The sequence below is a fragment of the Cinclus cinclus genome, chromosome 1, assembly GCF_963662255.1.
Source record: "Cinclus cinclus chromosome 1, bCinCin1.1, whole genome shotgun sequence".
NCBI lineage: Eukaryota > Metazoa > Chordata > Aves > Passeriformes > Cinclidae > Cinclus > Cinclus cinclus.
Window position 1 is genome coordinate 42,785,146 of NC_085046.1, and position 16,088 is coordinate 42,801,233.

General features: G+C 40.4%; 1 protein-coding gene across 1 annotated transcript in view; it reads right to left on the reverse strand.

Annotated features, from left to right (window-relative positions):
• The window catches only part of CPNE4 (copine 4), a 184,206-nt gene that overhangs the window by 107,251 nt on the left and 60,867 nt on the right, over positions 1 to 16,088 (reverse strand). The window contains exon 3 of the mRNA XM_062496747.1: positions 1,211 to 1,390. Coding sequence (XP_062352731.1) covers positions 1,211 to 1,390 — 180 coding nt within the window. The remainder of the gene's footprint in view (positions 1 to 1,210; positions 1,391 to 16,088) is intronic.

Here is a 16,088-nt window from a genome sequence, read left to right on the forward strand (position 1 = left end):
CAAAAGGAACAGACTTTATAGTGCACTGTAAATATCCTAAATACCAACATCTTTATTTTGAGCTTCCAGTTTAGTAAATGCACATATTTCATATTGTTTCTCTTGCTGAGAGAAATAATTTTCCTCATCCAGCATTTTTGGCCTAATGGCTGTGGGAAGAAAATCAAAGTGATTCCTGTGCGGTGGAGCTGAGGGAGGAGCAACAAAAGGTGAGAAAACAGGGAACCAAAGCCTTGCAGCATCTTCCATGACACGCTATCCTGCTCATAATACAAACATATGTGTAAGCATGCAAAGGCTAATCTAAACAAAAGCACTTCATTCTCTTGGCACACAAGTTACCACAGCATGGAGAACAAATTTACACTCAGCTTAGTGAAATTTGGCATTTCTATTATGGAAAGAGCAGAAAACTCTGCTATGACAAAAACTCTGCCAGTCTGAAATAAACAGTGGTGCCTGGCACACTGTAGTGTGCCACCAGTCAGCAGTATGGGAACTCAGCACAGAGTTGGCTATGATGACATCGAGATATCGATCTTGTGGGTAGGACTCATCACCCTTAAATTTAGCAATACAAAAAGTTAAGTATCTCCCATAAGCCAGCTGCCTTGACTCTCTTGACAACTGATGAGGAAAGACAGGTATCTCCTGAAGACAATTTATCCTAATCTGTGATAGGTGTCTCAGGCAGAATGAATCAATGATTGGAACTGTTTCTCTCCACTGAACTAAAGATGGAAATCAGAAGAGTAACTTAGTCTAGACACCTAACTTTTGGATGACTGAGAGTCAGGGAGATGAATCCAACCCTATCTCTCTATTTGCCACATCACCAGGCACTACCCCATGTGAATAAAGTGTATTTTTAAGTGTTTCTTGGACATGGATTTTGCTTTAAATCTCATGCAATGTTAGGAACAATAACTTTCTTCAAAATCAGTCAATTTTCCAATGCTGTTCTAATGAGCATGGGCTTTCAGTGTCCAAGGCCAATCACTGATCTTCCATTTCCTACAAGCACCGGCTGACCTGAAGCTGTACTACAGCAGTAAAACAAACCAGCAGGAGTTCTCAATTATCCCATTCAAAGCACCAGTTAGGAATTTAGCCATGAATGACAAATCACCCATCAGCCACTCAAAAAACAACATATTTCATATATATACAAAAAATTAGCAACAAGGGGGAAAATGGCACTGACACTTACTTGTCCAAGAGTGCACTCCATGCCACCGAGGAAATCTGCTTCCTTCAGCCCATTGTGATTGCTGCTAATGTCATGGACTTCAAACCGCAATCGCTGCACCTCTTCAAAATAGAAGTCCACCGTGAACAGCTTGGAGAAGACAGGATTTATACAGGTTCGAATCACTTCTGTTCTGTCAACCTGTCAAGTCAAAAAGAGGTCACATGAGTGGCTTCTCTTTCTACCAGTGATGGACAACCATGAGCTCCTCAAATACCCTTTGCTCATTTATCAGCACTGACAGCTGGGACTGTGGCCACAGACAGTCCTGTTTCTACTGTCAGCAGCAGCTGCCCTTTCTGTGCTGGGCTGATCACAAGCACAAGATAAGACCATCTCCCCTTGCCTCTCCCTTCCTGCAAGTCTTTAGCAGGATAACTGGGAAATAAACTATAGAGTAACTACAGAATTTACATCTCCAGCAGTACCCATCCATCACTACAAAAAGCAGCAGAGTGATACAGTTTCATCAAATTAAATGGAAAAGAGAGTAACACTGCCAGTAATTACTCATTTCAGACAATTTGCATGATTCAGGGGTGGAGAACGGGATCCACAGCTTTTCTTAAAAATATATAAATTTTACATCCTTCTAAGTTGCATCACAAGAATCTGATGGGTTATACACCGTTTATTCCTACCTCTGAGTCTTAAAATTTCTAAAGAAACATCATAAAATCTATATTGCTATTTCTTTAAAAAAAAAAGTGCTCATAGATTACTTTCTAGTTCTCTTAAGATGTAGTACTTGGTTTTCCTATTTTTGAAATAGGCTTTTGTTATTTTTCATTATGATGCATCACTGGTGACAATGTAAGCAATGAAGCAATTTCCTTTTTTCCACTCTCTTTGCCCTGGCACAGAAAAAAAAACTTAATAATTCTGTAAGATTAAAGGAACTGATCCTGAAATGAAGTTAAGACTTGGGCACATCAGTCACTAGATAGGAGGTGGCTGGTGTGCCATGGAACAGACAAATTATATTGCTCAGAGGAAGAGTGATGAGATCCTTTCTCTGATTCCTGATCAGGAACATCTGTTGTGCAAAAAATGACAGCCACTTGCTTCGCTTTTCAGAGTTCATAATACATTAGCCTTTCTAGTAGTTATCGGCAAGGACACAAAGAGTCAAGCAAATCAAAAGCAGGGTAAAAAATTAACAGCTACTGGTAGAACAGGTTTATTTTAGTGCTCATCAAAGGTGCCAGATTGACAGCTCTGACAGCTAAACTCCTTTAGCTAATCATCAAAAAGATGCTACCACTCATGGAATAGACACAAACCAGTGTTACCATTGCTGCCTTCTCACACAGCTGTGTTAATATGCTCTGACTGACAGGATAAGACCATCACAAAGAGGAATGCAACCTTACATACATATTCATTCTTGATAAATTTGCATAGACTAGCTGAAAATAATGGGTTTGATATCAGTCATGTAAAGAATAATAAGAATAGTATAAGGTGAGAAAGGATACAAACTACCTTCATTCAGATGCTGGGCTATCTCAAAACTTTTTGGTTATCTCCACCAGCAATCAGTATGACTCCAAATCACTGTTACTGCTACAATGAAAAATATTTCTTATGTCAGATATCAGTGACTAATCAGTTAACTGAGACATTCCTGAGACCTCTTCTAAGTGAAAAGTGATCTGATTCACTTCAGAACAATGGTTATCTCATGAACTAGTGCTTCAGCAGACCCAATAATCAAAACATTTAAATTAATGGTTTTCAATCTTTTCTCATAGCCACAGCAATCTCCTAAACTCATTCATTGTTTAGAAACTGTTAATTCAATGGCATAATTTTAATTGCTTTATCAGTACAGCAGATCTCAGGCAGTAACTGAAGTTTCTGTTATTGTTTCACCTCATCGCTTCCTTTCTTCTGGAAAGGCTTCTCCACTGTGAAATACATCAGGATTTACACTTGCACTCAACGCAGGTTAAATATGTGGCTGCTCAAGGGATGAAAGTGCCTGAAAATGGAGGCACAGGTCTGCCTGCACACAGGGACATTAAGAATTTCAGTCTCACACAGAGATAAGACATTGTTTGCTTTTTCCAGCCTGTGATTGACTGACATCCTTCCCTTGACAGACACTGTACTGAAATACAGCCATTTCACTGAATTTCCCCAGTCTTCCCATATTATTGAGATGATACATCAAGTCAGCATGTCAGAACATGGGATTATGTGACAAAAATCAGTATTGAAAGAAGCAGTGCCAACAGCTCCACAAGCAATATAAAATTCTTTGTGCCTCTCTCAGCATTAACCCCTATTAGTCTACCTTGCCTCCAGTCTGCTTTGTCAGCATATTTCACAGTGATCTTACTCCTTGGCTAGATAGTCGGGAAGCATCCTCAGCATGGGAAGCCTGGCTCCATTCCCTGGCTTTGACTACTGTGCAGCAGGGCTGAGTGCTGATAACCAGCTGGAGTGACCTGTGATGAAGAAGCAGTGGCAAACAGAACAGCTTAGAAATTTCCCCAACTCTCATGGAATACCCTGGTTTAGAGATGTTATATAAACACAAGGCTTTATGTCCACTTGACTCCTGACACTTTATAAAGGCCTTTCTTTCTTATTATTGCTCTCATATTCAATCATAAAGCTTTAACACTCTCTTCAGAAATGCTGATGAGCATGAAACCTTAATGAAAACTGGTGAAAATACTATTGCTAAGTTCAGTTTCATGCTGATCACAATCAAAAAGATGATGATCTACAGGGCTGCAGACACTTAGAAAAACAAAACAAAACTAATAAAATCTGACCTGTTTTTGACCACAAGTTATCCTAATACCTGCAGGACCTGTTAAATTTCAGTCAAAATACGGTGTCATCCTCTATGCTGACCCAAAATACGGATTCATAGTAGTCTGACGAGATGTCAAGCCATATTCCCTTAATCCCGCTGTCATCCAAAATCACTTACAGCACCTTCATTTATATGGATGATGAAGGCTCAAATGCAGTTTAGCTTTGCCTGGTCTCATTAACTGAGCACTCAGGAAGTTACAATTTCTCAGCAGGAATGTTTTCCAAAACATAAATCTCCATTACTTTTGGGGAAGACAGCTTTAAAGTCCAACAACAGTACGTTATGAGTGAGTGGAACTTACACTTTTGGTCTTGTTACAGAAAACCCTATTCCTGACAACAGGCAGATTTTTCAACAGGACACGGACAGGGGTCATGCCCACAACTTCAGGATTTGCTGATGCCTGACATATGAGCCATCTGTTATTTTGGGACTTTGCTAGAACAAGGAATTTCTCCAATTCACTGAAGCAGAACAAATTTTCAAAACAACTGACAGCTACATGCACCTTTGGGCTGTGTCAAGAGGTAAAACTGACCTTAAAAGGAGCAGCGTTCATCTGACACCACAATCCAAACATCTGCTTCATGGTGCAGCTTCATCTGCACTTTCCCTTCAAGGACAATTTAAACAGGGAAAAGGACTTGCATCTTCACCTCCTGGGATGGACTCACACTGCTTTCCCTCTTCATCTCTTTAGGTCCTTGTCACTTCACAGAAGGTGGCACCCTGCTGAGTAGCTAGGATTACTTGGCAGGCCCATCTGGATGCAGCCACCCTGTGAGCTTCCCCTTGGGGAACTATGAATGACATACAAACACCAAAGTTGGCATCCACAGTGCAAAGTGCCACCTCAACAGCAGGAATTAAAATATAGGAAAGAAAACTGAATCCTCATGTCAAACTTGCAGGGAGTTGGAAGGTGAGTTTGAAACCTGTTTTCTCTCTGTACTGTTGACATGGATGGACAGTTGTCAGAAATGTTTGCCTGTTTCCCAGTTTGCCCACCATCGCTGCTGAAGAACTAGCAGCAGTTAGCATCAAATCAAAGATGGCACAAAGAACAGATGAACAAATACTAGAATTCAGGATTCTTACGGTGTTTATATATTTAGTCTGTGAGCCGCTGAAAAGCAATGAGTTTTGCAGAACTGTGATAAATATGGTATCATTGGTGAGGAAACAGCTCTTTATCCTAGACAAAAAATCATTGACAAAGAAGTAATTCAATGGTTGAAGTATCGACTAAGGATCTTCACTCCATCTTCCACCATTAGCTGAGAAGAGAAGCCAAGGGAAAAGGTCCAGTATGAGGGGGATTTTTAAATCTTCTTGTATCAAAATTAGATGAAGTTTAAACTATTCCATGTACAGGGATGAACAAGGATTATGTAGAAGCTTAGTGTCACCTGATATCTAAGGCTTTCCAGTGGTCACAAAAACCACTTTCTCATATGTCCTTGGGAATCAGGAAAATGGGGAATTGTTTACAGGACCCAAAGCTCTGCACCTCGAGGCCATGCTTGAGTGTTTAGCACAGATCAGTGATGTGGAGAACTCCATGTCCCACACAGATAATTGGTACCTATCTGCTCTCCTCTGTATTTCTAGCAAAAATGCAACTAGCACAAAAGAAACACATCTTCACTGGTTGTTTCTTGGCAACTTTGAGGTGAAGAGAAGCCAAGGGCCATGAAGAACTCATTGGGTTCTCACCAAAAGGACAATTTTGGGGTTGGGGGGGGGGAGGAATTTCAATCACGCTCATGAAATGGTATAGCTGCCTCATGAACTAAGGAAGATCTTTGGTCTACAAAACGATGGTCTGAAAATTTATACAGGTGCTGCAATTCCTTCACTGTTTGTTGTAAAAACCTAGTTGAAGAGCCATAAAATACAAATTCCATTAAACAGAGAATGTGTGTGCCACCAGAATGTGTTTTTTATGGTTGTTACATTTTTAGCGATTTCTTAGTCCAACAAATTGACCCATTGTTCCTTATACATTTTAGAAGCCAACAAGGGAAAACAAACAGGCTCTATTTTCTGTGGAAGTCATTATAAAATGCTGATTAAATCTAGTAGAATCACATTTGTCAGCTGAGATGACAAAAAGGACACAGGTGAAGGGGCAGCATTATTTTTAGGTCATCTGAATCTTAACAAGACTGAAAATTTCCACGATACAGTACCTTACATGAAAATTTGATACCAAGCAGAAAGCAATTTACACTTTGCTTGCTGGTTTCTGAGAAAGTTATTAATATATTTTTTATTATTCACAACACTTTCACAGCATCACATTTCTATTCCACAAATGATAAGTTATTGCAAAGGTCACCATAATTTATAGCCCTTGTTTTCAGTTTAATTGATGATTGAAAGCAGTGGAAAGAAATTAGATCTTTAATTCTTTTCAGGCTGCAGAGCTCAGAGCTGAGCAAAATCTTCTCTATGTCAGCAGAAACCTTTTGCCACAGGCTGGCTTGAAGAGAAGCATTTAATATGAATGATCTTTAAATTATTTGCAATTAATTTCTTTTATTTGTGTATCTATATAAGCATTAGATAACTTGTAAGCCTCTGAGTCACAGACATAAAGATCTGCTTTCCAGCACTGGAAAACTATATATAGAAACAGCCCAGAAAACTGAAATCACAGGAAAACCATCATTTCTTAGTTGAAAAGTTCTTCATTAGGAAAGCCCACTTCTCTGCTAATAGCCACTGTTTAGCCTCTGCTTGGTTACTTTTATTTGCTCGGTTACTTCTCATTTCGCTGAAGTAGGAAGTGGATAGTTTATTATATACATCATGTAAAAATCCTGTGAGAAGTTCACGGATGGGGCTGCCTTATATGCTCATAGTTTTTAAAAGAAGAGAGAAATGAGGTTGTTGATCAGTACTTGCACATGGTTTGTCTCATTCACTCAGAAACAACATACACAATCGCTCTTAACACTCACTGCACAGTCACTCAGTATCAACACTTGAGAACCTGTACTGAGCCCTGTCAGACTTGAAGCCTGTGCAGGTTTCTGAGTCTCATCAGAGTAGCTCTAAGCTCTCACAGCCAGAAAACACAAAAAAACCCCCGTGGGTGCAATACAGGTTAATTCTAGTGCCAGGCAAATTGTGGCGACATCATTAAGGAGAAGAATGGGGAGTTTCATGGGATTGGAAAGAGTGCTGCTCAGGGCCCAGTAGGATGAAAACAGGACCTAAATTGGTTGAGAGCCCTATTGCCAAGGGAATCACCAGTGTTCTGGAACAAATGGATCTCTAAGGAAGCTACAACAGTCCCCTTTAGTTTTCAGACCATGTGCAGTTGTGGTCACTGATTTCCTTGGTAAGTCTAAGCTTTCTAGGCTGCATAAAAATACTGGGAAGTGCATGGGTATCCCTCCCACTCACTGTCCTTCTGGAAAACTCAAATACAAGAGAAAAAAAGCAAGAGTTGCTAGTGCATTAATGCACAGTCACAATGTTCCTGACTGCACTAGCTACCTGATTTTAGTTTACTTTCCTCTGGAAAGAAACACCTTCATTTCATTCAGATAGTTCTGGGAGTTAGAGAACACCAAGTCTTCTCAGCTTAATGTCATGAAACCCAAATATTTTGGTCCAGAGTGACAATTTTTAGTCATTGTATGGACTGCTATGGAAGCCAACAGATTTAAACTGCTATCTTGTTGGATTTTAATGTAATTCCCTTGGATTTTTAACTATCTTCTTGGTAATATGGCTACTGGGACTCCAGCTGCATCACAGAGAGTGAGTCACAGCTGTTGTGTCCCTTAAGTAAAAATCGTAATCAGGTGTATTACAGGGAAAGTGTGCAAACATGAACTTGGGTGAAACAAGAAGTCAGGTTAAACAGAGGTTTGACAAAAATTTTGCCTAGAAAGGTTTGAAAATAAGCCAGCTGCTCCTCTTGGACACCAGACTCTGTCTGCTCTGATTTAGACCAGAAACACCAACTTTCATCCCTCACACCATCAGGGACCAGCTGAGCCACCAGGCCACCACTGGTTATTTCACACAGCTCCCTCTGCATTCTGTTCTCTGTATATTATAAAAATACTGCTTCTCTCAGAGAAACACATTGCAACCATGTCCCACCACATGACTTTTAATTTTCCTGGCTAAGAACACCTTAAAAATGCCACGTACAGCCTTCCATTCTCGTGTCACATGAATGCAGTGCCATAGCACTGGAGCTGGCCAAGCCCCAACAACATGGGTGTCACTACAGGGCATGTGAGGGCAGGAAGGGACACCAGGACAGTGGCACAGCAGCACCTCGGGGTCACGCTGTGCTGGGCTACCAGCGAGCCCCCATGGCACACACACACATCACTGATGGACCCCTGGCCCAGCCTGGCCCCTTGGGCTCTCTCTGTCTCGGCTCAGCTGCCGGCACTGCTCTGACTCCTCTCCACCTGCTGCATCTACAGGGGGAAGCACCGATGGGAAGAAGGGGTGGTGAACTCGTGGCCTGGCCAGTCCAGGCTCAGGGATGCTGGGAAAAACATGTGAGCCAACTTCAATTTGCCTCCTATGAATTTAGATTTGATGTAACGCGTGGAATAACAAAGAACTCCAGCCCTGACATTTCAACTGAAGAAAAACATAAATGCTGCCACTTTTCAACTGCAGAACTTCCATGGGGAAAAACTGTAAAACATGAAGCTTTTTCCCATCTATTGACCTTGGGCTATAAAGAACAAGGCACCAGCTGCTGCACTGTGAATATTCCAGCCAATTTTGAAAAGCCAGTTGCCGAGTATCTCAGCGAACCTGAAAAGCACAGTGTCTCTTTAGAGTACATCATTATTGTAGCATAAATTAAGGTCTTTCCAATGAACAATGATTAACTGGACTGAAAAGTGAGAGGCCCATGATAAGGTAGAGAGATAGCACTGTCTTTTCCATAAGATATTTTACATTATCTTATATTTAACACGGGAGCACGTGTAATTCTGAATTTTTTTGTGTAACATTTTGAGTCCTGCTAGAGATAAGAAGGAGAAGTTTGAAGAGAGAATGTCAAATCACGTACGCACGATAGATTTGGGAAAATTCCTGACAGGCAGTGGAAATTCCTGCAAAGCAGTACAAGGATTTAACCTCCTGGATTTAGTCTCCAGGGTAGGCTTCCCCTGGGGGTTAAGGCAGTCTTTTGGCCCTCACTATCACTGTAGAGTAGTGCTCATACCTTAGCAGAGAACCCTTTTTTTCATATCCCTGCTTAAACCATGCAGGTTTCTTCAGAATTAGCAGAACTAGCTCTCAGCTATTGCTGAGAGGCGACCTAACACAATACCCTCTTGAGTACTGAAAAGTTTAAGCTTACATTTACAAATAATTAGTTTCTTTTATAATCTTTCATAAAAAGCTGGAGTATCAACACATACAGTCTCCTAGTAAGGGAGCCCAGCAAACTCCTTGACTCCCTCTGCACAAGGCCAGAAGCTCAGCAGCTGCAGGAGCTGATATTCTGGGGTCACACCTTCCAATGTGACCATGGTCACACACCAAGTCGTGTTTTGGAACAGGTAGCAATAAGAGTGCCCTTGCCTGCAGCAGATTACCTCCTGCAGGGTCATTAAGTAGAGACAAGCAATGACTGATTATGCCAAAGCCCTTTATCTTGTTCTGGTAAGATTTCTGGGCCTTAACAATCGTATAAAATTGACAACTATAGAATTTTTGAGATGAAAGACTGCATCTTCTGAGGTTCTCAACACATCCTGACCCGGCCATAAGCAACACAGAAGGACCTAAGAGAAGTCACACAGTAGCAGGAGATACCCATGTGCCATGTTCCCTGCATATTTAACAAGTGCATAATGACCTACATCAACTCATGGGATAAGGTGCTGTAACTCACTGAGATGTGATTACACTGGCATAAGAAAGAAGATAATTATTTTTTTTTCACTGAAAAACTCTTGAATGCTACTTCTAAGCCAAGCCCTGAAGCTTAAATGCTAGATCTTTCTTTACTTGATATACCAGATACAGCCCAGACATTCAAAGTCTACGATGACTGCCATTTACTATTCCACAACCTTCATTTGATGCTGAGAGCTTCAATCAAATCTTTATTTACATGTTCCTGAGGACACAGACCCTCTGTAGAGGACAAAACTGGACTTGCAAAGCGGTGACAAAAATATTCACATACTTTACCACTTAGCTCCACTTCCAACTTGCTACAATTTGCTATCAATTTTGCTAGCAAAAGTTTAGTGCCTGGCAGCTGTCTGAAAGTCAGAGCACTATGCAGCCATTTGGAAGCTCTTCACTCATATATTCTCCACACAGTTTCCTTCACAAACGGGAAAGTGAGCCTTAGGAATACAGGTTTTCACTGAAGTTGTTTCAAGTTCATTGTTATTTGGTTGCTCTTTTTAAATCTGCTTCTGTGGAGAAACACAGTTTTATTAATTATTTCTATCCAAGAAGGGAGAATTCTGTATGTGTCAAATACTTGGCTGTTTTTCCCCATACAGATGATATTTTAATGTCTCCCAATAAGCTAAATTTTAAGTTCTTTACTGCAAAATGAAATAGTTTTGAATATTCTTTTTATTCAAAATGCAACAGATGACCTTTTCTGCATGTCAGTAACAAAAAATGCAAAAAATGGAGTATGATTTAAAATTTGCTAAGCACCTGATGGTGGAGTTTTTCAAATGCAATTGCTTGGGAATCCTCAGTGCATGAACAGAATACTCACACAAATTCTGCTACATCATCTGGCTACAAAGAAATTAATTCACACTTACTCTAATCAGGATGCAAAGCATTTATTTGGTTATTCCACCTTTCATTACTCCAAAACTAACTTCTAGAATTAATTTTTAATACAGCTAGATAATCTCACATCCAGGCTCCTAGAGCATTTGGAGTCATGTTTCTTCATTTCCTGAGGTCCTGGAGGACAAAAGATTTAGCAGATTGACAAACACGTTGTAGTGCAAGCCCATTGGAACAGTAGGGCAGACGTTTGCTGTTGCTGAACAGCAGTGAAGCCTACACAGAGACCTTTAGAAGTGTTCATGGTGGCACAGGATTGATCAGGAGAGACATCCAACATTATAAAATTTCTCAGGAATTTACACATACTTGAGAACAGAGAAACATCAGGTGACTGGATGATGTTTGCTTCCTGAGGAGCAGTAGGGCTACATTATACTACATAGGAAGTCTACTCTGCTTCTGTAATTTGCTCTTTAATTAAGTGACTATGAAAAGTATCTTGATAATTTATTTATCTTGAGAAAGATTTCTTGCCTCATACACCCAGGTAAGTTAAGCATAACTAATAGAGAATCTCAGATGGGTTAATGAATTATGTCAATTGATATAGGTCCAGTCAAGTTGTTAGTTTAAGAAATTAATTTTCTAATGAAGCGCTCATAATTAAAGATTTAATAATTTGTTTTTAATGTTGTATTTCAACTGCTAAATCAATTATATCATGGAGTCATTAGCAGCAGAAAGGCAATGTACTATTACACACTGCTTTACCAGCTCTTCCTGAATTCCTATACCAGAAGTAACAATTTACAAGGTCCATTTAAACCAGCTTGAGTCTTCGCATACAACTGGATAATGTGGACCATGTGTTCGAATGACAGCCTAGAAAAATAACAGATTTGTTGTGACTGAAGTCCATTATAAGTTACTCTCGCTCTTCCTTTTACACATGGATTTTTGAAGCTTCTCAAAGGCATTACCATTTGCTGAAGCCATGGAATTCCAACATCTTGATCCACTACACTGGAACATCAGTGGAAGCCTTTCTGTGAACCACTGCAAAATCCAGGAAAATACAGTAGGGCATTGTTCTTCACCCAATTTTACTCACAAGCACACATTCTGATATTGAATAGTACAGAACTAATTAGAAGTAGAGAGCAAGTTTAGCTGAGTTGTATTACACTCTTGCAGACAGCATCCTATCAGGCTCCTGACTTGAGACCTATTTGGTTTGTACTGCAAGAATCTCAGTGAGTTAAGGTTGCTGTGAGTATCTGGTAATATCTAATTCAAAATGGTTTCCCAAAAACAAGAACCGTGTAATCCAGCCTCATATACATGCATGCTATCCAAAAATATATAAACTCAATCTGAGATAACCACAATTCTCCCTTCCCTGAGAATGTCTGGTGCCTGGGGTACAATGTATACGGGGATCTTCTTTACTACATCTGACTTGCCTACCCAACCACCACAGACAATAAGCAGATAAAGCTGCTTCCTGTAATGGCTTCAGGTCCCTCTGGAAAGTGTTATGACTTCCCAGGAGTTATTTGTAAACAATATATCCACATACATCAGATACGTGCAGCATACATACACATTAGTCCCTCTTACATTCACCGTGATTAATAAAACTGACTGGTGTATGCATAACTGTGAAGAGATACAAATGCTCAGAGCAAACCAAATCCAGCCTGGTACACCTCTTGGCAAGAGCAGGGATGCTAAATGTGGACTTTTTTTCAACTAGTGAGCACAAGATTTGATCATAAAAGACAAATCTTAGTCTTTCATTGAGCACAAGTAATCCATCTACCTACTCTTGTTTCTTACTATCACACTCTACATGTTGTAAATACAGTTTTATGGGTTTAAATTATACATACTTCACCATGATTCAGTTTGTGTATATCCCACCATGAGAATCTTTCAGCCCTGGCACTCATGGATTTTAACTCTAGGATGAAACAGTCAACAAAGAGAGCACAACACCCTGTGGAAGACAGTGCCCACGAGGAGGGCGGTCAATGCAGATATACAAGAAACCTAGGGGAAAGGTATCACAGAACAGCCAGATCTAAGCAACCTTCAGACAAACCCCATGGAACTCCACAGGAAACTGCACATACTACTGGCAACAATAAATAAACAGTGCCAGCAGGATTTGGTCTTCCTGGTAGACATTAAAATTGAGCTATGACTGAAGCTATGAAGAAGCAGCCTTGTAGCAAGGCAGGTTTTGATGGAAATTTGTCCATGTGTCATTCATGGCTTCCCTTCTGAGGCTCGTGTTAAGATGGCTTTAGGGACAGACATACAGGCATGAAAAATAACAGCTTCAAAATGGAAACACTGCTCAGGCTGCTCTGACTGGGAGAGAGCAGAGCACTGTGAGAATAGAGGCAAAGCACAGCACACCCCAGCAGTTGAGCATGCTCCAACCACGAAAGAGGATCCCCGTTCCCACAGTTTGCATGCACAGCCCACCTGGGGTTACAACCTGGTGGCTCAGGTGGCATCATCCCTGCCCAAGGCTATTCACAGCCCTCACAGCTTCCTGCCCCTGCCTCTTGCTCTGGGAGACTGCTCAGTGGAATGTGCTTAATTAGTTACTAAGTAATTTATAAGCTACTTGGTCTTTATGCATGGGGGCCTAAAATTTGATTTTGCTGATGCTGCTGAAAATCTATGAGTTGCATCAGGGATGAAAGGCATCACCAAGAGCTATTTTGGTTAAAATCTCCTGAATTTTATCCTGTCTTTTTTAAAAAAGAACAAAAATTAATGCAGCTAAATGTGATCGTGTATATTCTTGTCCCAAGAGAACGCAGAGTTTGACTCACAGAATTACCACATTTGGCAGTGAGGCTCATCCAGTTTTAGGGGCTGTAAAACTGTAATAAGCCACTGAAAACTTTGATTGAATTTCAGTTCTCTCTCTGGGTATTTGAGGTCTTTTCCTCATAACGGTAATGTTGAAGTCAACAAAACTCCAATATGCATTTACATGTCCTGCTAAAAAACAGAAATGAAAAGCAATGGAAATCAGCAGGACAGCTGTTATGTATCTGTAGTGTTAAATGTATTTATTTTCTTCGCATAAAATAGCTGGCATTTTATAAACTGGCCTTTCAGCACAGCTAATATATTTCAGGAATGCTTTTTTCAACTGCTATATTTGGGGAATTTATCCAATGCTTCCATATTAAAATAAATATATTTTAATACCCATTCTCCACGTATCTCCTCTAAAATTCCCTTTGATATGAATACTTTTCAATATCTTCTCTGTGAATCATGGCATTTTTCTATTAACAAGCTGATACAGAAAGGAGAAATGTAGATAATGCTCGATGAAGTTTGTCTTTATACCTGGAACACTGTAGAAAATTGTTTCTGTTATAGATGTTTGAGGAGAAAACACACTCTTACATTCTGTTCCAAATTATGAGACTTAGAGCAATGCACTTATTGTTTTGTATCAACAGGCCAACCCCAAAAACTGTGAAGGTTGGACTGGAGGATGCTCCTGGTAGTAGTTTCAGCTCAGAGCCTTGTGCAGCTCTCAGGCTTGGCTTACCAGGGCTAGATTTAAACAAGGAAGGGATGGGTTCAAGCACACTGTGTATTCTGTCATTGGGGTGTACTTTTCTGAAAAACACCACCAGGCTCCCACCTACCCAAACAACACCGGCTTTAGATACACTCTCATATGATGTGGAAAATCCTTCAGCACCTTATAATGGTTGCAAAGTCAAAAGAAAACTCTCCCTTTAGCAACTGAGTGCAAGAGGGATTTTGGCTGAACCATGAAGTGCAAACCAGGAGCAGCATGTCAGGGTGCAACTTGCATTGATGCTATTGCTGTAAGAGTATAGTCTGCACATAGGTATCACTGATACAGACCTTAGGTCAGTTGATCACTGATGGGACACAGAGAGTTTGCAAGCTGCATCTGTAAGAAGTCCGGCCTGTAATCCATTCCTTATCAATCTGCCATGTGTTTGGAACTCCAGCCATGAAAGACACATAAATATCCTGCACTGACTCATCCCAAAGCAGCACTTCAGCCCAAAACATGGAGTCTATTCTTCTTGCACACTGAGAAACAAAAGCAGGACTTGGTTTCTGCCAGGTGGAAGCAGTGACATTAGTGATCTAGCAAAGTGATGTGCCTTGCAATGAGGAGAACAGGTGAATAGCTACCATAGCCAGAGGAAAACCCAGGCTAGGGAAAAGTGACAGCCAGAGGATGAAACTCCCATTATATAAACAGGAGTAGAGTATTGTTCATCCTGCTATCTTATTGCATTCCTGCAGAATAAAAAGATGATAGTATGAAAGAAGAACTCCCACAGACATGCTGCTCTCTTCAGCTTCAAATAGAGAGCAACAAGTGCAGTAGTTACCAACGATGTCAAAACACGTCAGTATTCACACACAGTAGAGACAGAAGTGGTCTTCAAACATTCTGCATCTCCAGAAGGCCAATTTGTTTTAAATCAGAAGTACCCCTTTTAATAAATTCCTGCTTTATATTTTTAATAGGCGAATCCTCCTATTTACTCAGAAGAAAGTAGTTCAAGAAGATTGCCTTTCTTCATCTAGACATGTTGAAAAACAGGAAGATAATAGTACAACCAATCAAGCATTCATTTAGGTCTAGTCCTATGGTCTTTCCCCCTCTTTGTCTACTTTGGACTTCTACCTTTGCTTTTATTTTATCAGTGTAAGGAATGACTTCACATTTCTACCAGTTAGCAGATTTTATTTTCTCTCTAACATCACCTCCTGCATTTGTACAAAACAAATCTTGTAGGACTAAATGTGTTTAGCAGTGGCCTTTCACTTCAGGCATCTTTGTTTCAACATCTTCCCATCAAGATCTGTACAATCTGACTTTTAAGGCTGCTGTGTTCCTGGTGCTCCAACTGATTCCAGCAAGGACTGTAAAACACTCAGCACTTTTGAAGGTCAGATAAGAAGTGGTGAATAGTGGGACAGGCACAGCTCAGCTTGGAGGTTTCCCACAAGATAATGTAGCTCCTCCAAGCCATGGGATATAGAAAAGTGAGACGATTACATGAAATTTGTCCTGAGAGTTACACCAAGTTGTGCTGGAATGCTGCTGAGAGTGATGGAAGACAGGCCAGGGCATTGGTAAATGCATGGAAAACTTACAGTAACCTTCTCCATCCTTTACAGTGTTTCCAACTGCAAGAATAATGAGTT